The following is a 23,613-nucleotide window of genomic DNA, read 5'->3' on the forward strand; positions in this document are numbered from 1 at the left end:
ATTGGAAATGTAATTGAGGAAAATATGTAATAAAAATATTAAAAATTAAAAAAAAAGAAAAGTTAAGAAAAAATGTGTATTTAGAGCTCCAAAATGAGTGCTAGAGAACACAGAGGAAGCATATCAAACATTTTAAAGTGGTCCGTTTACCTTATTGAAAGCATCAAAAGTGAAAGCAAGATGAGGATTCATTTGCTGATCATTTTCACCCACTGTAACCGCTGTGACAGTGTCACTCAGCCCAAGGACTTTGATTGTTTTAAACATAAGGGTATTTCCCTCTGGATATGATGAATGTGTGCAGTTAACAACCAAGTTATTCTGAGAAGAATGAGAATACAATGTCAGATGTTAGGTCTTGGCAGTAACCAGATTGATGAGGTATAGGAAGAAGTCAATGAAGGAGCCATTCAGCTTCCCACCCCACTAGCTGTCCCAGTGCAAGTAACTCCCTTTGTTTGTACATAAGTCATAAAACTTTATTTTTAGAATAAATGCCAAAGTCACATATGAGGTCAGTCATATGTAATATCTCTTATTCCAGTCCTTATATTGTTCAGTGATAACTCAATATTGTTAAAAACAATAAAGAATTCTAACTTTTCTGAAAATTTCTTATTCAATATTTTAAATAATTCAAATATGTTGAATATATAGAAATTATTTTCCTAGGGAGGTTGTTAGAGTAGACTTTAAGACATAGAAAGACTACAATGCACAAGTTTCTTCATAAATTGAATATAATTCAGTCAATAAAATTTGTTTGCTCATAATGAAATAATTTAAATTTAGCAACTAATTCCACAAGTTATTCCTCTTAACTTTATAGAAAACAGGAGGGAAATTTAAGTACTTCTAAGAAGTTGCCTATTTCAAAAAATAATAACATGAGAAAAATGACAAAAAAATATACAAATAAAAATGTAGCCTATAATAAAGAATAAACTAGATACTTAAAAAACTTTTCCATTCAATGCTTACATTAGAAACTGAAAACTCATATAATATATATCTCTTCTTTTCTATGGTATCTGAAATTGAAAAATAAATAGTTATCAGATAAAAGTTAATTAACTTTTCTTATTTTATTCTTACATAATACTTAGTTCTTTTAAAACTATAATAATGAAGAGCTATGGACAATTTATATTTTTTATGTATCTAATAGGTAAAGGAAAAAAGAGAAGAAATTTTAGGTAGAAATTGCTAGGGGAGTAACAAGGGTATTTGAAGTGAGGCAGTGTGTGGAAGATGCTGTAGAGGAATTTTAATCCAGCAACATGGATGCTTTGGCAAGGGATCATATCCAATGACCTTATAGGTGTATGTGACCCAGTCAGAATGCAGACACTCCCTGGATTACAGTATGATTTGGCTGGAATATAGTCATGCAAATAGTACACACTTTAAACCCTATAAATGAGCATAAATCTATTTTATAGAAGGAAGTGTTTGCAAGTGATATCTAATTGAGGGGCAAACAAAATTAGGAATTAGAGGAATATTTGACAGAACAAGTGAGAAGTAGGATACACTCCACTCATAAGAACATCGCAGGCAACAGAGGCTACTTAAGAGTAGCATGTGATTTGTGTGCATGGCATTTTTGTTAGGACAGTTTTACAGAGACAGGATGCAGAGAGAACAAGTTAGATGCAGGTGACGACAGAAGGAGCCAGAAAAATGGGGAGCCTGAAGATGTGCATCAGTTAGCCTGGAAGATTAGGAGGTACAGAGCCTAGAAGTTTCCAGTCATGGACCTAGGGATAGTTAGTACAGAGAAAGAAATGCTTAGGCTGTGTGTTCGCTCAGCTTGGATACAACTTTCATCTCATCCCTTCTCAGAGGAAATAAAAACAACTATTACAAGATGCAATTAAATTATATTGTACACATATATGGGAAAGTGTCTCTGAAGCCTCAACCCTACACAAACAACTACAGTCAGTTAAGGAATGCTGAGAGTAGTTGAAAGCCTTCTTCAGTAATTGGTATTTTGTATGAATTGGTCAGTCCTGAAAACATATATGTACAAGTACGATTACACATCATGAGCAGAAGATATGCATACACACAAATATATGAACGTATGTATGTACTAAAAATCAGTGAAAAACAAGGTCATGAATTAGAAAGAGAACAAGAAGGAATACATGGGAGGAAGGCAAAAGAAGTGGTATAATTATAATTGCATATTATAATTATAGTTAAATTATAATAACAAAAATACAGCTATGTATTTTTCAAATAATAAGACAATATTTTTGATGTTGTATTTCCTTGTTAACAGAGATATTTGATATATTTTCTGGTTTAATTTTTCTATGAATAGAAAAGTAGTCTAGATATTCCAAAGGAAACATAACTTATTCTAGTCAGCTGTATTTTCCCAAGCATGTAATTCCAGTTTTGTAGAGGCAAAGACAGGAAAGTCAGAATTTCACCGAGTTTGAGATATTTAGGACCCTGTCTCCACTAATAAAGCATTCACAAATATCAATGTGTTGTTATAATTTACTATTGCATGCAATATTGATGCATAGGTTTTACCTATGAAATTATATATTTTTTCTATGAAGAAATGACACAGTAGAGTCTTATTTTATTTCTCTTATTCATCATTTTTTAAGCATTTTGGTAAAGGGAAGGAATATAGAGGTATTCTAAAATTCAATTTAGCCTGTAATGAATCTAATACTTAATGAAAGAAATATATCAAAAAATGATATCTGTATCACATGTTTACCAAAACATTCCTAAGCCATCTTTATAAGGAAACTGAAGATTAGGACCCAATTCTAAGAAAAATAAACATAATAAAATTTAAAGAAATTTGAAAACTAATGAATTCAAATGGAAACTGTATGATAACACTTATATGAAACTATTATTACCTAAGCATGTTATATTAAAATAAATGAATTAAACATGTTATGAAAAAAATTTAGATGATTGATTAAATCTAAAACCATAAAATTAATATGCATGATTCACATAGTATAATAAAAGGACTCATAACTATTTTATTAATTATTTCGTTTGTTTCTAGTTGTACTAAATTCTCAAAATATAAACTAAAGGACTCTGAATAACAGAGAAAAAATTTCTTTTCTTTTTTTAAATTCATTTATTCTTTATTCAGTGGTCTGCCTGAACATCAGAAGAGCGTGCCAAGTCTCATAATAGATGGTTATTAGTAACTATGTGGGTGCTGGGAATTGAACTCAGGACCTCTGGAAGAGTAGTCAGTGCTCTGAACCTCTGAGCCATCTCTACAGCCCAAAAAGGCTCAAATAATTTGATATGACATTAACTACAGCTAAGAACATTGATTTGTTTTTTACTTTCATTAATAAAATGTTATGTTTAAAGATTACAATTAATGGTTCAGAACATTTAAAACCATGACGTAATCACAACCCTTGAAAATTTGACAAATTATATCAAACTAAAATATTAATTTAACATAAGATCACATGCATTTGTCAGATATTTCACAACATACTATTCACAAAGTTGATATGTTAATCATATACAGAATTAAAATTTAATAAAGTACTATAAAAACCATTATGAATAGAACTTGTATAAATAAAGCTAAAATACTGTTATCATAATGGATAAGTAAGCATGCAATACATTAAAACTTGCCTTTAGATTCACCATCATCCCAGAAGAGTTCTCCTTTTGCTGCCTGGTTTTCATCTAATGCAACAATAAGGCCTAGAGGATTCTTTCGGCTACAAAGTAAAATGTGGTTTGTATACAACTAAAAGTTATTTTTAATCAATTTATAACATAATAAATACATTTCAATCTAAGTTTTTAGCTGCATATTATCATAATTTTTGTATTCGTAGTTTTCATGGAAATATATTTTAATAAGTAAAGACAAACTTTATACACTTTAAGACATATTGTAAATCTGTGGTATTATTTAGTCATTGAAGGATGTTCTATCTGCACAATTTAAATTATATAAGTCTTTTATAAGATATTTTCTTCATTTACATTTCAAATGCTTTCCCTTATACCCTCCCCCTGCCCTGATCCCCAAACCACCCACTCCCACTTCCTGGCCCTGGCATTCCCCTGTAATGGGGCATACGATCTTTTCAAGACCAAGGGTCTCTCTTCCCATTGATGGCCGACTAGGCCATCCTCTGCTACATATGCAACTAGAGATACACTTCTGGGGGGGTACTGTTTAGTTGATATTGTTGATCTTCCTATAGGGTTGCCGACCCCTATAGCTCCAGAAGATGTTCCCACTTGTAATAAGGACACATGCTCCACTATGTTCATAGCAGCCTTATTTATAATAGGTAGAAGCTGGAAAGAACTCAGATGTCCCTCAATAAAGGAATGGATACAGAAAATGTGGTACTACTCAGCTTTAAAAACAATGAATTTATGAAATTCTTATTAAAACCAAAGAGTTAAATGTGTCTTAAGAATGCCTGGCTTGAAGTGCTGTGTAGATTGATTAGTGTTAAAAAACACTCATGGTATTTGTGAGGATCCATATTTGGTTACCAGTACTGACATCTCATGAATCAAAACTGTCTGTAACTTCATCAGGAATATTACAACCTCTTCTGCTCTCTGTGGGCACTGCATATATGTTGAGCACATACAGACAAGCAAGCAGGCATGTATACATACACATAAGATATAAAACTAACTTACTTACTAAATAAGAATGTTCATTTCAACCACTATAACCTTAAACTGAAACATATTAGTCCTCCAACTGATATGATACTCCAGATGTGCTGGCTAAGTTTAGTCAACTCAGCAGAGGTCAGTGTCAAAAGAAAGGGACCCCTTTTGAGAAAGTGCCTCCATAAGACCTGATTGTAGGCAAGCCTGTAGAGCATTTTCTTAATTAATGATTGATGGGGATGGTCCTGCCTATTGTGCGTCTTGCCATAACTGGGCTGGTTTTATAAGAACCTGGGTTCTATAAGAAACTAGGATAAGGAAGCCATGAGGACCAAGCAAGTAAGCAACACCCCTCCATGGCCTCTTGCATCAGCTCCTCCTTCCAGATTCCAACTCTGCTTGTGTTACTGTTATGACTACATTCAGGGATGGGTTACCATGTGGAAATTCCTCTCCAACTTGCTTTTGTCATGGTGTTTCATTATAGACATAGGAACTATAACCAAGACAATGGTATTTTTAAATGTTAAGAGAAATGTAAAATAATTTTAAAAATTAAGTCAGAGTTGTCATGGAAATGATTCATAAGGTCAATTACACATTTTCATACTGCATCAACATAAGATAACACTTCTGATGGTGTAGGGTCCTGTCAACAATTCCACAGAAAATTTATTACTTGCAACACAATAATCAAAATTTGATTCTAATGTTCAAAGGGATCTGCATAATGAATAATTTTTAAGAACATATTTATGAAATGGTTTTACAAGTAATCAATTCTGAAAAATCCATCTATGAAACTGCTAACGCCAACTGATGTACTCACTAGTATTTCCTCAATAAACATTTTCAGAAAGTAGAGCCAGTCACTGTTATTCTTTGGATATAAATTTCTAAAACTGTAAGTCCCAACATACAACAAGATTTTATTCCAAGCAACAAGAATAACTCATAGAACACAAAGTATTACGAACATATGTGAATAGGCAATATCCCTTCATTTTACCTTGCTGTTGTTGTTACATTAGGTTGCTGGGTAGGGATGATATAACCTCCTCTAAGATGTAATCCTATTTTATCTTCTGGAAGGTACATGTTAACCCTTTGTTTTCTCCATGTTCTTTTTTCACCCTAATAGTTAAAGAATATATATTATTTTTATTGTTAATGAATATTTTAAATCAGCTTTATCATGATTCTGATTTATACATTTTATTTATTACTATTTATTAATTTATTTCTATGTGATGAATATAATTCATTGAGATTTTTATGCATAGGAAAGTAAGTTCATTTTCTTATAAAATATAATATAGGATATAGATAATTATTTTCTTACCCTATAATAATTACCAATTGTACATTTATTTTATACCATTTTTATTCATAATGCTATCTGCATTATGGAAAAATGTGTAGTATTCATCTTTAGCATGGCTCCTTATTCAACAGAATGCTCTCTACTCCTACCCACTGTACAGCAGATGACAGTATTTCACTATTTTAATATGCAAATCACATTTTCTATATACATTGTTCAAATGCTATATATTCATCTTGCTTTGATATATTCCTATAAGGATAGTACAGCTGTAAACATATGAGTATGTAATTTTGAAACATTCCCACCACTGTCACATGTACATGACAAAGTAACATAATTGAATCGTAAGGCAAGTCTATCAATAAATACTGGAGAAATTTCTGTCTCATTTTACAGAAATTAAAATAAAGAGTGGTTCTGTAGGAGATACCAAAACACAATTTAATGGAAGATGCGATAAATTGTATTATTTCTTTCTATACCAGAGAAGTATAACTATTGTTCAAAATGAAGGATCAGAATTATGATTTTTCCATTTTATAGAAAAAATGATTATTAATGAGGAAAGCTCATAGGAAATTAAAAAAATCAAGTGATGATAATGGAATGAAAATTGTAAATACATTCATTTGGCCAGCATGAAAACAGACACATGCAATGAAACATTACACTGAACTCATATATATGCACATTATTGATGTGTCAATCAAACCATCATATGAAATTCTTGAAATACAAGTATCAACTTACTTATTTAGTACATATCACATGCTTTCATAAAGCTACCATATTACTTCATAAATATACATAATTAAAATAATAAATAAGTAAATAACAGGAAAATGGTGCACATAAAATATATTTTGCTTGCCTTAAGAACTTTTTCTAAATATTCTTTCAAACAAAAGTCCCACACAACCAATCCCAATAAAAGTGAAATATAGTAAGTTTAAAAAAATGTAGCTACTTTATAGATATTCCGAATCTGAAGTGGTGTTACTAAAGTCAATTTCTAAATACATGCTGTCATGTTGGCTGTTCTAGTTGGCCATGAAAATCATTCAAAATGAATTTTTTATTTAAAAACATGTACACCTTTCTGACAAAAAGAGAAATGGAAATTATGAGCAAAGAATGAAATGTTTCCACTTCTTTCTAAAATACTCCATTAATTCCATTTAAATATAAAAATACATGTGGGTACTGATATATGACTTCATATTTAAAATCTGGTTCAAGTGTAATGAAGTCTAATTGTATACCAAATTTTAGAAAGCTTTCCAACTGTAATATCATCAGAAATTCCAAGAATATATATACTGTGTGTACAAGAACATATATATATATATGAATATGTATATATACACATACATACACATTACATACATATACATCTATATTATATAGAGAGAGATAGATGTAGATATAAACATTCATATATGTTACTTACTGTTTCATAATCATACCAGGTAGCATCAGGAATATATGCACTCACGTTTTTTGTTGCCTAAATAAAGAAAGCCAGTATAAATACACAAAATTAATATGATATTAAACATATTTATGAAATCCCAATTCTTATGAAAGTAGTTTATCAAGTATTGTTTTAGATTTTCCATTTCTTAGGAGAAAAAAAATGCTTCTTATTATTTTACACCAGTAAGTCTGAATTATAAACTTTACATTATAAGAAAAACTCCATATTTAAGTGGCAAAGGGACTACTTCTTAGTTGGCAATTATAATTAATATATACACTTTATTGCTATAAACCACTTGCTTATTGTGATCCAAAATGATCATTTCTACATAGATACATGGACACTGGAGTTTAGAAACAAGAGACACATACTTCATTTCTCTTGTTTGTTATATATATATATTTTCTTTTCTTTTACTGAATTTTTTTATTTACATTTTAAAGTTTATCCCCTTTTCAGGTTCCCCCACAGGAAAAACCCTATCCCATTCCCCATCTTCCTGCTTCTTTGAGGATGCTCCCCTAGTCACCTGCCCACACACTCCCTGCCTCCTCACCCTGGCATTTCCCTACACTGGAGCACAGAGCCTTCACAGGACCAAGGGTCTCTCATCCCATTGATACCCATCAAAACCATTCTCTGCTACATATGAGACTGGAGCCATGGGTCCCACCACGTGTATTCTTTGGTTGGTGGTTTAGTCCTGGGAGCTTTTGGAGGTCTGGTTGGTTGATATTGTTGTTCTTGCTATGGTTGCAAACCCCTTCAGCTCCTTCAGTCCTTTCTCTAACTCTTCCATTGGGGACCCTGTGCTCAGACCAATGGTTGGATGCTAGCATCCACCTCTGTATTTGTCAGGCACTGGCAAAACCTCTCAGGAGATAACTATATCAGGCTTCTGTCAGCAAGCACTTCTTGCTAAAATAGTGTCTGGGTTTGGTGACTGTATATGGGATCCCCAGGGATTGGCTATTTTAAATGCCTATTTTACTACCAACATAGCAAATTTGTAATGTTTGTGTCTTCCTAAATGTGAGCTATTAATAGTATTATAAGTTTTAATTGGATACAATAAAAATAAACATTTCAGTATAAAATTGATCATACACAATCTCCTTCCTATGTTCTTTCATATATTTAATAGTCTAGGTGTATGAAAGAACTTTATTAAATGTCAAATTTCTTTGGAATTTTAAATTTCATTGAGAGATTGTGAACTTGAAGCAGTTCCTTGAGCAATAAGAGTTACCAAAAAAAAAAAAGGTATTTATAGATTTGGCAACACAAAATTGTCTTTAGCAATAAATATAATACATAGGTAATGCCTACTGGTCTCAAAACAGGAGTGATAAGCAGTGCAGGGCCCCATAGGAACTGGGTGTCCTCGATCCAGCTGTTTGGGTCTTCATAAAACCTTTAAAACAATTAGAATATTTAATATATAATATTGCAAAACAATTGGAGGTAACTTGCTTACCTCACCAGTTCTTTCCTAAAATACTTATTTCAATTTTATTTTAAAATGTCATCCTGCAGCAATAGTTTTAATGTAGTTCATATGGCTTATATGAGGACAGACAGATAGGGGAAGGAACAGAAGAAAAGAGAGCAGAGAATGGCAGGCTTGAGTTATTTCCATTCTTACAAAAGTAATACCCAAAGTATACAATCAATATATATGTATAATAAGCAGCTTGTTGTTTATTATTTTCTTGTAAGGCAGGTTCATAAATTCCAAGAATTATTTCATTAACCACTTTCAAACTTTTTTCACTAAAAATCTAGTATGCATTTAAAAGAAACATTAGATCATTTCCTAAAAACTTCCTGTTAGTTCATAACAAAAATACAAGTACACAATGTATAATTTTATAAGTATGTCACACTATTGGCAGGTTGTAACAGTATGTAATTACTATATTCTCAATCTTTCTTACTAGTATAATCCCCCTAATATATTTTATCTGTACTTTCTGATAAGTTCTCTCACTCATGGCTTAATCTTTTCTACCAGAGGATTAATTTCATTTAGTACAACCAATATACATATCCTAAAACTTCATTCAACTAGAAAAATAATAATCTTAGATTCACTTTGGCTCTAGTGTCATTACTGTTAGTGTTTTATTACATGTCTGAATATACTTGTTATCACTATTTCTGTGTGAGTGTGGTATGATATCTATGTTTGTATACATATACATATACATATACATATACATATACATATACATATACATATACATATACATATACATATACATATACATATACATATACATATACATATATATGAGAGTGTAAATATATATGTGTGCATATATATGTGTGTGTATATATATATAAATCTTGTGGGGGGTGGATAATTGTGTATCTGATATTATATATGTATGTGATATGAATGTATGATATAATTTTGGATACTATTTGTATCGTGTGTGTGTGTGTGTGTGTGTGTGTGTGCATACATATGTGTATAATGTATTGGTGTTGTATCCACTGGACAAAAGTGAGCAAGTTGACATACCCATTATCACATGTTTTCCTCTGTTTTGTCTTTGCTTAATTGCTTTGATCAAGGTATCACACTGCACTAGTAGCTCATTAATTAGACTAAGCTAGATTGGCAGATCAAAGAGTACTTGGGACCCACCTCCCTCTGACTCCCTTAACACTGCAGTTAAATTCAAAAGTAGCTCTGTCCGTTTTTTGTTTTTGTTTTTTTTTTTGCATGGGTTCTTGATATTAGAACTCAAGTCCTGTTGTTTGCAGACAGAGATCCCTCTGAAATAGCTTTCCAATACCTTACATTATAACTCTTACTTGTAATTCTCAATACTCACTCATGAAGAAATGGCCTTGCAACTGTCTCACCAAATGAGTGGGCTCTATAGAACAGAGTATAGAGGAAGGGAAGTAAAGTGTAGCGGATGGTTAGGTAGTGCCTTGATGTGTTTGCCAAAAGAGAGTCTGCTCCCCAAAAGGCAGGATCTTGTTCCTATACCATAGCAAAAGAAATAAAAAGAAGAGAATATGTAAATGAACATTAAAATTAGACTATTCTAATCATTATTTAAAACAAGTTGTTTGAATTTGAACTCTTCTATGAAAATTTTTAAAATTGACCCAAATATAACCTCTTTATGCCTGAATGTTTTAGGCTTTGTATCTTAAGTTATATTTTAATTAATCTCTATGTTAAAGGATACGCTTTTCTACTTAAATATACGGTTTTAAAGAGGTGAAAAATAGCCCGATAAGCTTTCAAACTCTTAGTTTTCTTTAGACTGTCTCCAATTTTATTTTCTCAAAACATTTGCCAAATAATCCGAGGTCCTTTCCAGTTTACAGCAGCATGCCTGTACCTGAATTTGTGCTCAGCTACATGGCATAATGTGACCAATAACCTAGATGTCACCCATTCAAGCACAGGCCTTAGTGTGCTTAAGAATTCTTTCCTGTGCATAGTCATTGACCTCAGAAGAAACAGAAACAGTCTAAGGGTCCAGAAAACCAAAGAACAAAGTTTCCTGGAGAGTTAGCAGATTTCAGCTTTAAAGTTCAACACTCTTCCTGAGACCAGAAGATCTAACTAAGAGACAACTTCCTCCCAGTGCCAAGCTTGTTGACACAGTTTGCTAGAGGGTTATAGAATTTACTGAGCCTCCTTAAATTTACAGTGAAATCACGCTTTCTATTTACTAATCCCAGACACAGAATATACAGAGGGCTGCTATGGCTGAATGTTTTCTGGAGATTCAACGCTCTCCTAGTGATCCTGTACACTTCAACATCTTTCCTAATGACCTGTCAGAGCCTGTTGGAACCCAGCTGTGGGATGACTCTCCCTGCCAGGTCACCATCCTTCCATCAGCTTTCAGAGGCACAGACTTGAACAGTGGGTTGACAACAAGTCTCACTACTCTGTTGGCTTATAGCCATTCTGCTATCCGCCACACGCATTCTACTAACTAAGCTCAATACTCATCCTGGCATACCATTTACATTTTAGAAACTTCAAAATGAGTGCAGAATATTTGTATAAATCTCTTCTATGAAATTGGATTCCTCAGAATCTTCTTTGTGCCCCTTTTGGCTGTGTTCCCTGAAGTTCCTCACAATGGGAGCTCTGCAACTGACATGTCTCAATGAAACTGAGGTTTTGTGTGAGAGTAACTTATAAACACTGAAAACTGTCTTGATCATCATGTTCTTAATTGACTGGCAGGTTTAAAGGATATTACTATACTCTCTTAAAAATATATCTATGATAACTCACAGCACACAGATTTCAGATAAGAAGAGCTGTATTCCCCAGTACTGCTATTCCTACCGGTTCAGACTAGTGCTTTAAAAGTTTTGAGTTTACTGGCATGTTCATTGAACTCTTATTAATCATAATAAAATGTCTTTGGACTCAAATCATATTATCTTGAATCATTTTTTCTTTTATAAAAACAGCTAAGAATCTTACATAGAAACGAACCAGTATCCCCACAGAGCTTTTGTCTCTATTTTCATATGTAGCAGAGGATGGTCTAGTTGGCCATCAACTGGAAGAGAGCCCCTTGGTCTTGCGAAGATTATGTGCCCCAATACAGGGGAATGCCAGGGCCAGGAAGTGGGAGTGGGTGTGTTGTGGAACAGGGCAGGGGTGGTAGTATAGGGGACTTTCAGAGAGGAGATTTGGAAAGGGGATAGCATTTGAAATGTAAATGAAGAAAATATATAATAAAAAGTTATATTTTGTTATAAAGTAAACTGGAACACAGTAGTTAAAATCCAAGATAAAAATATGGATACATTTCGTTTTGTAATTTCCTCATGTGTCCATTTTATACATAAAATATATTTTCAAAATTTTATCTATGAAACATGTTATATACTTTAGATCTTACCTTATGTATACAGATGGAAGTACATTGCTTAAAAATACAGTTGTGTTGGTTTCAATACAAACTTGGAAGGAAAAAGTGTCACTTACCGCATAGCCTTCAGCATTGTGGTTTCTAGAAAATGGATAAAAGGCTCCCAGTTGCATCCATCTTGTGCAGAGTTCTTCTGTGGTGTCAGCCAAAAATCCACAGATGTCCGCCCCTACCTAAAGGACAGGGTTGTGCTTACTCAGTGTAGCCCTTCTAATTTACCTAGGACATCCCATTTTATACACCAGTTAATCAACATTGCTCATGGTCTACTTGCATTTTTGCCTTTATACACATCTCCTAAAATGATTTAATCTCCATATTTGCTCCTTCTTTGTATCTACCTACATTATTATTATTCTCTGCACTCGACTGCCATCCTTTTCTCACCCAGAATGTTCCTATTGCGAATTGCAGAATCCTTTTTGATGACCAGACATTTTTTTATCAGCGGTTTGCACGAAGCATTTCTCACCAATAGTTAGCTTTGATTTCTCTCTTTCTGTTTAGAAAAAAATCTTTTGAACTTTTTGAATATATGGGGTTTTCTCATTTACTATTTCTTATCAGACATATTCTATACAATATTTTATTCTTGTTTTCTATAGATTTACACTAGATTTTTTTAATTCAATATAAATGATTTAGGATGTATAAGCTGAAATTATCATTTCCCAGATGGTGACTGTTTTCTACTTTTAATCTTTAAGATAGCTTTCAATTGGCTAAATGATTAATTTCTTTTTAATCCAATTTACATATCATGTTCTATAAATTGTGTTCATTGTGTTTTGAGACATTATTTTTCTAACATGTCAGGAAATATCTTCTTACATTTTCTTCTAAAATAATTAAACTTTAATCACAAAATTTTTATCTACCTGGTACTTTGTTTTTTCCAGAATATGTGAGAAATAGCAGTGTGTTATATTGTTTTGTTAAATGTTTAATTAATCACCCATCTAAATATTTGATGTTTCCTTGGATATTTGCAAAGATGTAGATCACTTAGAAGGTATGTGTACATATGCATGTGTACATATACATGAGCCTGTGTCTCTTTTATAATAGTTATATATAAAAGTTGTGTGTGTGTGTGTGTGTGTAATTGAAAACTCACAGACAATATACAATGTGTTATTTCCCCTTTCTTTATGTGGTAGGGTGAAACCCTGAGCAGTGATATTGAATTTCAATTGCCAGTCTTAAAGGTAGAAAAGAAAGAGAACAAAGAATGTAGGTACTGGAAGATATCTGTCATGTTCAGATAAGAAAGGTAAGAAGCAAGGTTGACTTTAGGAACCAAAGTCCCAGCATAGTGAATGGTGAATGGCCAGTGAAGATCCACACCTAACTGTGATACTATTGATAGTAAATGCTCTAGAGGAAGAGCCAGTTTTCCTCTGGAATATTACCACTGAGAGGCTCTGTATACTTCTATAAATTGCCCTATACCAATGTACGTACTAGGTGCATAAGGGGACTCAGTATGTTTTAAAATTAGCACGTGATATTGGGATGGAAAAGTCGTGGGACATAGAGGAGGAAACAGATAAAGGAATGGAGAGATTTGACCAAAAGACATTATAGACAGACATAATGATTTCAAATAATAAAAGATTGAGGTCAAGAAAGATGAATGAGGGCAGGGGCAGAAAATTAAGAGGAAAATATAGTGACATATATTAAAAAGTTAAGTAAAATATTTCAAAAAGTTCTTGGGCAGGGGGAGTGTGTGGGGGCTTTGGGGATAGCATTTGAAATGTAAATGAAGAAAATATCTAATAAAAAATTCTTATATATTGATTATCAGTATTTATTTTTTAAAGAGTTTTTTAAATTCAAATCCTATGTTTGTGCATCTTTTCAAATAATCACTTCACATATTTGGTTATATTTCACTTTGTTTCATTGAAATAACTTATTATTATACATTTTAGATTAATTACTTTTCTTTGCCTATTTTTGGATTCACACCATTTGTGTCTTTGACTTTTCTTTTACTTTGCCTATATTTATTTACTTCATTTTATTTTATTTCATGTATTTTTACTTTTGAAAACGAAGGTCTTGCTGAGTAGTCCAGTTTGTTCTTATATGTAATACTCAGAAATTTAGTCTGATCTCATGACACATAACTTCTTTAATGCTGAGATTGAAGACATGCCCATCATGTGCATCTGGTTTTTTCTAATTTTTTATTTACCATTTATGACTACAACTTTTCCATATGGTTTAAACCATGCAAACTTTGATCAATAATTTTAAATTACTAGCCTTCAGTTGTAAATTGATTTTCCTTACCTTTCTGAAATTTAACTTTCTATTGGGTGAATTTATTTATATATATATATCATGCTGAAATATTTTTTTAACCGTCCAACTACTATATGTGCAAGTTATTCTGTTTCATTTGACTTTATATGCTAGAAAACGTAATAATTATTATAAATTCATTTCAAATATTTTGTGATGAGTTTCTATAATTTTGACTCTGTGTTTTATGCTATTTTTAAATTATTATCAGGCTTTTCATATTCCATATTTCAGATTTATTACATTTGCTCTACCTTAAGCGTTTGAAAAATTTCTCCACCCCTGCTCTTCACTAGTAGTAAACCATCTTACCAAAGGCATGCCAAACATGCCGAACTCCAGCATTCCAGTGATGGACCACTCCATCTGCTCCCAGGAGGCTGTGTTGTCTCCAAGCCAATGAGCAGCATGGTGTCCCGAACCAGCAAATGTTGACCGGGTAAGGATGAAGCTTCTCTTATTAGGAAAAACTTTCTCCACAGCTCTAAAAATATAACCAAGTAAAAAAAAATAACTACTACCGAAAAGTAAAATTGAACACATTAGTTAAAAAAAATGCTAGTTTCAAATGTGTGTTTGATCTTTTCAATGACACAAGGAAATACTTCAAAAATTTTGTGAAATTTTAACATCTATTTTGCATTTAGCTACCAATATATTCTGATCAAACATATAAAACAAATATCTTTGAAAAATATTAAAGTTTGAATAATTTCATGTATCAATTACTAAACTGAAAGTATAATATGTATACTGGCAATTAGCATAGCTGAGAAACATTTGAACATTTTCTAATAGTTTCTAATAGTCTACTACTTTTCTATCCTCTATCAGTGCCTGTTCATTAATGGTAATTTTCCATCAAAGGGAATTCATCAGAAAAATAAACAAACAAAAGCCCAGGTGTCCTTCAAAATATGAAGTCAATGAGGCTCTCTCTGTAAAAAATATGGGATTCTCACATGCCTTTTTCACAGCATAAGCTGTTTTATATTGAGCCAAGATAGTTCTGGATTTTAATCTGATAATTTACATAATTTAAAGTGTAATGGTCCACACTTCATTCATGCCTTATTTATTTATTTTTAGATATTATTAATTAGAATAGAATTACAATTATTTCCTTCCTCCCTTTCTCCCTCCAACCTGTATCAAGAGTACTCCCTCCAAACCATCCTTTGTCCTTCACTTTCAAGTTTACAGCCTATTTTTTCTATTATTGTTGTTATTACTATTATTACATAGGGTTTATATAATTAGAAGTAACAACTTTATAAAGACGATATCCTATAGTTTCAGTGCATTGTATGATTTAGCACCAGTAATTTATTAACACTTGAATATTCACTTAAAGAGAATGTTAAAAAATAGAAAAAAAAAGAAGAAACTTATATCAACAGAGATTTGTTTACCAGAAAAATATTTCTGAAATTATTATGTAATTAACTCCATATATATGATAAAATTATCATACATGGTTATTAGTGTTCCTTTAAACATAAAGAAAGCACATCAAAAGATTTTTAAAAACCAATAAATAAAGAAAATGATAAAAAAATACTTAGAAGGTCTGTGTGTTGTCAGTTGCTGCTCTCTAGAAACTTACAGAACACTAGCAAAAGAACTGAAACTCAATATGTGCTATATACCTGTTTCTGTTTTGTGCCATGTTCCTTATTCTATTGTGCTCTACTAATTAGAAACTAAATTTTAGTTGAAACACTTATTTTCAAAGGATAAAGAGCAGTTACTGCATCACCATTTTAAGCCAGTTGGGAATTTCATGATTGATAAAAACAACTATATTGTACTTTTCAATAGAAAACAGGAAAACAAAATTTCCAAAGAAAGTCCTCCATGGAATAAGCAAATCTTTGCTAAATACACCTGTCATATAATTCCTGGTAACTTATTAATATTGACAACATCAATATTAGTAAAAGAGAAAGATAATTTAATACCATAGGATTTTTAACTTGAAAATATTTTTCTTTCTAACACTTGCAACATTCTATCTAAATTTATAAACTTCCAGAAACACATGTGTAAACAAAACATAGTGAGTTATTGAGTTTCTGCATGAAATTTGACTTACTTCTCTGTGGCTATAGCCATGCTGTATCCATACAGGCTGTGTACATCATACTGTTTCCCCCAGTGCTGCACAGCATCCATGCAAAGCGTTTTGGCATACATGATTTTGTCAAGAATACCTTAGAGAAAATAATATCACAATATTTTTGTGAGATATTTTATCACAAGATTTGTTTCTGTTTTTATAGTGTGTTCTATATACATAATCAAAACAAAACAAAACAAAACTCACAAAAGACCACATTTAGTTAAACAATATTTGATAAGGTTCCTGCATTTCATTTCTGTTGAGACTGGACAAGAATTTTTAGCTACAATAAGTATAAACCCATTACACATTAATTGTATTACATGTAGTGTATTGTATTTAATTAAATGATACTTCATTTTTTTATAATACATAATTCTATGGGGAATAGTCATTAATAGGTACATTGCAATTTACACATTGATGCTGTGCAGCATTTGTCTAAATATTAATTTTCATCATTTCTAGCACACTAATTGATTTAAATGTGATAATGCTTAGGACCTGGTTAGATGTCTCAGTAAGGAAAGTTGAGGCACACAAGCATAAAGTCTTGAGTTCATATCTCCAGAACTCACATGAAAGCCACACATGGTAGTGACCACTTGTCATCCTAGCCCTGGGAGGTATAGACAGGTGGGTCCACAGAACTCTTTTGTCAGGTTGTCTGTCTATATCTCCCATACCCCTTCTCTCTCATTTAGTCAATCAACACACTCTAGGTTTAAAGAATAAGCCTTGTCTTTAAAAAATGAGTTTTGGGTAAGGTTGCTTACTCAATAATTAGAAAAAATTGTTGTGAAAACCCAAGCACTAGAATTTAGATCCCAGCACTCATATAACATGATGAATGTTCAGGGCAGTTTTATAATTCTGTGAATCAGAACAAGAGTCATTACATTATGCTAAGAAAATATGAGTGTCAATATCAGGAAGAAAACCTACTTTAGTGGAATAAATAGAGGGTGATTGAAAAAACAAAAGTTTTCTCCAGGGTTCTGTGAATTGGCACAATAAATATGTCCATGAACATAAGCATATACTGGTAGACATACATACAACATTAAGAAATAAAATTTACAAAATAGTATGAAGAGGAAAAATTAACATCTAGTTTTACATGAGGTCATGTAAAGTCATGCAATTATATGCATACACAAACAGCACACACAAAAAGGAAATAATAAAAGATATTGCATTAATTGATAGAGAATACCTTCAGCATCTCATGTATGAGCATGAAAAGATGCATGCATAGAACACAAACAAATATGTGGTATGTTAATGCAAAAATAGGGGTATTATATTTGCCAAAGAAGAAAGAAAAATCATTAAATTTAGGATTAAAAGGTATAGCAAAATTTGTGATTATACATATACCTTATAATTTATTAGTTAACAAATATTTTGGCTCAGCATTGGGTATTCAGGTAAGCAAATACAATTTACCGGGAGTAAAGGGAGGGTAATTCAGTAGATTGGGAGCACATCCTTTCTGAGAACCGTGAATAAAACTGGAAACTTCATTCATGTCCTACACAGAAAAGGAAACATTGCAAAGTTTTTAAATTGTGAATAACAGATTTCCAATTCTATTTAAAAATAAGTCATTATTGAAATTGTTTTAATCCTGGATGTGATCTATCTGATATATATATATATATATATCAGATTAAATATAATGCACACAGATATATGTGTCCGTTAACATAAGCATTTATTCATATAGAAATAAATAATACATAAAGAAATAAAATGTACAAAATAATATGAAGAGGAAAAAATTAACATCATGTATATATATGTACATACGTATGTATGTATAAACATATATATATACATATACACATACTAAGACAGGTACTTTAGACTTGAGTGAAAGATTGATGATTGTTAAGTGTGGCAAACACCTCTCATTTTACAGAATTGTAAACCTATGAAAACTACATCTTCACATTTAACCAACATTTTTCAGAGTTATGTCTGCCTTCTCACTGTAATTTACTTATACCCATTTTCAGTGTAGTCATTAATTATACATCTTTGATGGTGACAAGCAGTTTTCTAGTGTCTATCATGCTCTAGCCTATGGCTTGTAGCAATATTCACTTAATCTACATCACTGTTTGTTCCTGTCTTCCACATGTATGATGTTTACATGTGCTAGTAAGTGATAGAAAATATTTAAATTTCACTTAAAATATACTCTATAGTGTGTATGTGTGTGTGTGTGTGTGTGTGTGTGTGTGTATGAATGGGTGTGTGTTTATGAACATAACATTTTCTGTTCACCAAATAAAACCACTTGTTTATAAGAGTTACTTACAATCCAGAGTCCATCATATTCCACTTGCTGATGGAAAAGATTGCATTCATTTGCCCACCACTCCCAGGTTCTGGGATTAGTAAAATCTGGGTACACTGTTAACCCTGGCCATACCTAGATAAATAGATTATTCACATGTAAAAAAAGAATTATTTTTTAAATTCAGTAGTATCTCAAATGCATGCAGTTAATATTTCACATTATTAAATCTCTAATATTGTACTTCAGTAGATGTGAGACTCATGTGCATCTGAAGACAGTTAAAGTAAATATGAAGAAATATTGAGTATTTAGAAAAAAAGAAAAAGAGGGGAATAAAGTTGTCATATGAAGTAAAAGAAAATGTTTTTCTGAGTATCCTTGTAGATACTCAATTAATTATCCAAAGTAATATATCTCAGTCTCATTAATAAAGCAACTATTATTACATATACAAACACATCTACCTTCAAAACTTCAAGAAAGAAGTTTCATTATATTGGCAATACTTGCTAAATATTGTCTGATTGTTCTAAATATTTTTATAATGTCATATGATTTACTAGAACTTTGGGAGGCAAATATATTTGTTTTCATTTTGTAAATAAGGTAGACTATTTAAATCCATCCTACAAAGTGATACAAATGACACACAGAGAAAGTAAATGGGATCTTCAAGTTCATATTCCCAGCAGCTGGTCAGCAGGATTTGAACTCAAAGTAGCAGAGATCCGATCCTATTGTATCTCAGATGAGATATAGTATATTGCCTCTTTACTATGCATGCAATTTCAGACTATGATTTCTTTATGTATTCCTCAAATAACAGTATTCACAGGCAGGCAGAATTTATTTCTAGTTAATGATGACAAGTTTACATAGCTTTAAAACCAGATAAACACTATTTATTATTTTTTTGATCTGGCCAGGATAATAGTGACAAGTGTCCAAAAAGCATAGTCTGTGAAATGGCAGGGACTTTTGTGGGTCTGGTGTAGCTTATTATCACAGGAGAAAATGCTGTCTTGGAAAATTTAAGGTTGTAAGATACAGTAAGGATAGATACAATATTTATCATTGTTATAAATTATGGTTTAATAAATACATATTTACATTTTTATTTCCTCACAGTTTTATTTATGTTGTTTGTTTGTTTGTTTGTTTGTTTTTAAACACAGCAGTGAATTACCAATGCTATGTGTCTAGTAGATATTTGCTTTTGCCACAAGGTATGGCTATGCAACTAGTAACATTTCTTCTGTGCAAACATCAAGGGCTGGGAAGGTGCCTCCATCAGTGAAATATTTGCCACAAAAGATTTGCATTCAGATTCCCAGAACCGTAGCCACTCTGAAATCCCAGTACTCCTAAAGAAGGAATGGGAAGATACAGAAACAGCCTAGGATACTTCTGGAACAGCTTGCCTCACAAATGCACCAGGAAATATGGGACTGTGTGTAAACAAGGTAAAGGCAAGAACTGATATCCAAGTTATTCTCTGACCCGACATACATGCAATGGTGCACTTATGCCTGCACTCACTTGCATACACATATCGATTGACGTACAGACCGATGTAAATACGTTAAGTATGCAAAGACTTCTACTCATAATTAACTCTGTGATCTTTGAAATTTTAACCCAATTTTGGATATTTCAGTTTTCTTCCTTGCAACATTTTCAGTAACTTCACATTATTTTGAGTTTTAAATGTAAGCCATAAAACTAAGTGTGTAGTTTGTATTTACTTGATTTGCAAATATCTTATATTAATTTCTTAATGTAAACATTAAAGAATTTTCACAGGAATTTTAAAAAAGTGTATCAGATTTATTGGATTCCATTTTGATAATTGAGTTTAAATGATCTGTTACAGAGTGTTTCATCTTGCTAGTTTCCTTGCAAAATTAAAAATCATATCCAAAGAGAAAAGCCCATAAACACAAACACACACACGACATTTACACCAGCACTACTTGCAAAATAGAAAGTCAGAGCCCAATGAATTTAATGAATGTGAGAACTTACCTCTCCAACAAGTGATGTGGTTCCATCTGACTCTTTCACCCAAACATTTTGCTCATTCCCCCTCACATATGTTTGATATTCGGCACCATTTGCACGTTTTTGTACAGAGATTGCAGGGTCCTGATGAAGAAACAATATTCTGTAGGTAACATGTTAACATACAAATGCATAATAATAAAAATGTCTTATTACACAAATTATCTTTACCAGGATGATAATATATTTTTGTCCATGGTTATGTAAATCCTGAGCAAACTCAGGAAGTCCTTTAAATGCCACTTCATCATAAGTAAAGTCCTTTTTGTCTTCCATGTAGTCAATATCAGTGACTTGTGCATCCTGAAAAGCAGCACAGTTGGTTTCAGTGTGAGTAGAAAGAGTTTTCTGGTAACCTCAACATTTAAGCACAAGCATTTGTATTATGCAGAGAGTGATCAAGTTGACAGTAAATTCAAGCTACTCCTTGGAAAGCATGCTAATGTAATTTAATCTCACTATTTGGAGGGAAGTAGGAGAGTTTCAAAATGCAAATCAGCCTGATCTACAGAGACAGACATTGTTTCAAGAAAGAGCCATAAGTTAACTTGCAGTTTATGAAATGAAAAAGTAGAATTGCTTATCAAACTGTTTACTTTCATTCATTCGTATTGTTTGCTTAGTTTGTTTCATTTTTAAGTGCTTGTTATGAAAGCTAAAATCTAAGGAATGCTCTATTACAGAACTACTCCACTAGAACTAGACTATCCCATTTTTAAATATTAAATTCTTAATGGGTAATCCATTGATATGTCTTATTGGTAACGTGTATTCAAGTCGTGTGTGTGTGTGTTTGTGTGATATCTGTATTATTTAAAAAAACAATGCTATTCTGTTTACACACACATATTTGTTCCCTACTACTGATATTTTCCAAACATTTCTAATTTCCTATTGCATTCATTATACCCACAGATAAGTGCAGCTTTCACTCTGAATTAAAGAAACTTTTCTTATCCCAGGTTGATATACCTACAATGCTATCCCTACAGACTCAATGAAGTGTTACAGAAAAGTGGAAAGGAAGATTGTAAGAGCCAGAGGACCAGGAAATTTGCTGTGACATAGTGTCACTCTATGTGACAGGAAGTGGCAACATGAATTCTTAACAAGATGTTTGCCTAAATGTGAGCTGTCCAATGACAGTGCCAGTTGTTGGATCAGCATGGAGGAAGAAAATGCACAAGTCCCAATTCTAGAAGCACTTTCCTGGTAATGAATGGCTGTTACTAGAGGGAGATCGGTATACTCCAGGCTCATGTCCTGGAATACTTAATCCTACATGGTCAGCCCTAAACAGATACTGGCACCATCAAATGTGCTAGACAAGACGTGTGTGTGTGTGTGTGTGTGTGTGTGTGTGTGTGTTTGTGTGTGTGTGTACATGTGTATGTGTGTGTGTGTGTGTATTAATAGTAATTAAATAAGTGATTATGAATTTGAGAAGTTGTGGTATGAGGTACTACTGAAAGGAAGAGTGTAAATTATTAAATATAGCACTCATGTATGAATTTTCAAAATTTAAATGAAAATATAATAACAAAAGATTTTTACTAGTACACCCTCTGATAAGTTCTTCAAAAGAATATTTTGACCAATTAATAAAAAAGAAGTCATTAATTTTTTAAAAACAAGAAATTGGAGGGTCTGGAGGATGGAAAGGAAACTAAAAGTGATGTAATTATAGTCTCAAAAAAAAAAAAAAAAAGAAAGTACAAAAACTTAACCAACTTATAGACATCAAATATGGATACAAACTAAATTTACCATTAAATCAGTTTTATAAGTATAAATATTCTAAACTCTTGATCTAACATACTTTATGTATCCATGTGTCATGACACTTTGAGTCATTTCCTTGTATGTGACCATTTGCCCTACAATCCCCCAATCCCTAACACCCTCCACTCTTCTTACATATGGGATGCCAGCTTCCCGGTTTCTTCTTACTACTTCTTTCACTTTATCTAAAGACAGGTAATTCCAGCGACTCAGTTGAAAGCCAAGGTTCCAATATGCTGGCATTGCTGGTCGTCCAATGAGCTTGAGATGAATGGACAGTTAATTAGTTTCAACAAAGAGAAATGCCTTTAGAATCATTAATATTGATGAGCTTTTTATTCTACTACACCTTTAGCACTCATTTAACAAAATAATGTAAGATCAGAATCATATCTAAATTCAGTTTATATCTGCCAAATCTGCTACAATTTTCTTATAAATACTTATCAAAACACTAAGTTTATGTTCTATACTACATATTTGAGTGCTTTGTGATAAAGAAACATTTAGCAAAATAACAGTTTCAAAAATATACTTGTCTATCATAAAAAATTAAAGACAGGAATAGAAGCATAGTAAAGGAAATTATAACAGAAGAGGAACAATTTTTTTCATAGTGCATTTTGA

At 32.2% G+C, this 23,613-nt stretch overlaps 1 protein-coding gene across 1 annotated transcript in view; it reads right to left on the bottom strand.

Moving 5' to 3' along the window:
* Si (sucrase-isomaltase) overlaps nt 1–23,613 on the bottom strand; it is a 70,849-nt gene that overhangs the window by 31,776 nt on the left and 15,460 nt on the right. The window contains exons 10-24 of the mRNA XM_021158399.1: nt 23,122–23,247; nt 21,376–21,507; nt 21,169–21,288; nt 19,162–19,275; nt 18,285–18,369; nt 16,809–16,926; nt 15,026–15,197; nt 12,457–12,573; nt 10,316–10,470; nt 8,802–8,886; nt 7,443–7,499; nt 5,675–5,799; nt 3,652–3,740; nt 982–1,031; nt 151–321 (exon numbers count right to left, since the gene is read on the bottom strand). Of these exons, the coding sequence (XP_021014058.1) occupies nt 151–321; nt 982–1,031; nt 3,652–3,740; nt 5,675–5,799; nt 7,443–7,499; nt 8,802–8,886; nt 10,316–10,470; nt 12,457–12,573; nt 15,026–15,197; nt 16,809–16,926; nt 18,285–18,369; nt 19,162–19,275; nt 21,169–21,288; nt 21,376–21,507; nt 23,122–23,247 (1,716 nt within the window). The remainder of the gene's footprint in view (nt 1–150; nt 322–981; nt 1,032–3,651; nt 3,741–5,674; nt 5,800–7,442; nt 7,500–8,801; nt 8,887–10,315; nt 10,471–12,456; nt 12,574–15,025; nt 15,198–16,808; nt 16,927–18,284; nt 18,370–19,161; nt 19,276–21,168; nt 21,289–21,375; nt 21,508–23,121; nt 23,248–23,613) is intronic.

This window comes from Mus caroli, chromosome 3, assembly GCF_900094665.2.
Source record: "Mus caroli chromosome 3, CAROLI_EIJ_v1.1, whole genome shotgun sequence".
Taxonomy (NCBI): domain Eukaryota; kingdom Metazoa; phylum Chordata; class Mammalia; order Rodentia; family Muridae; genus Mus; species Mus caroli.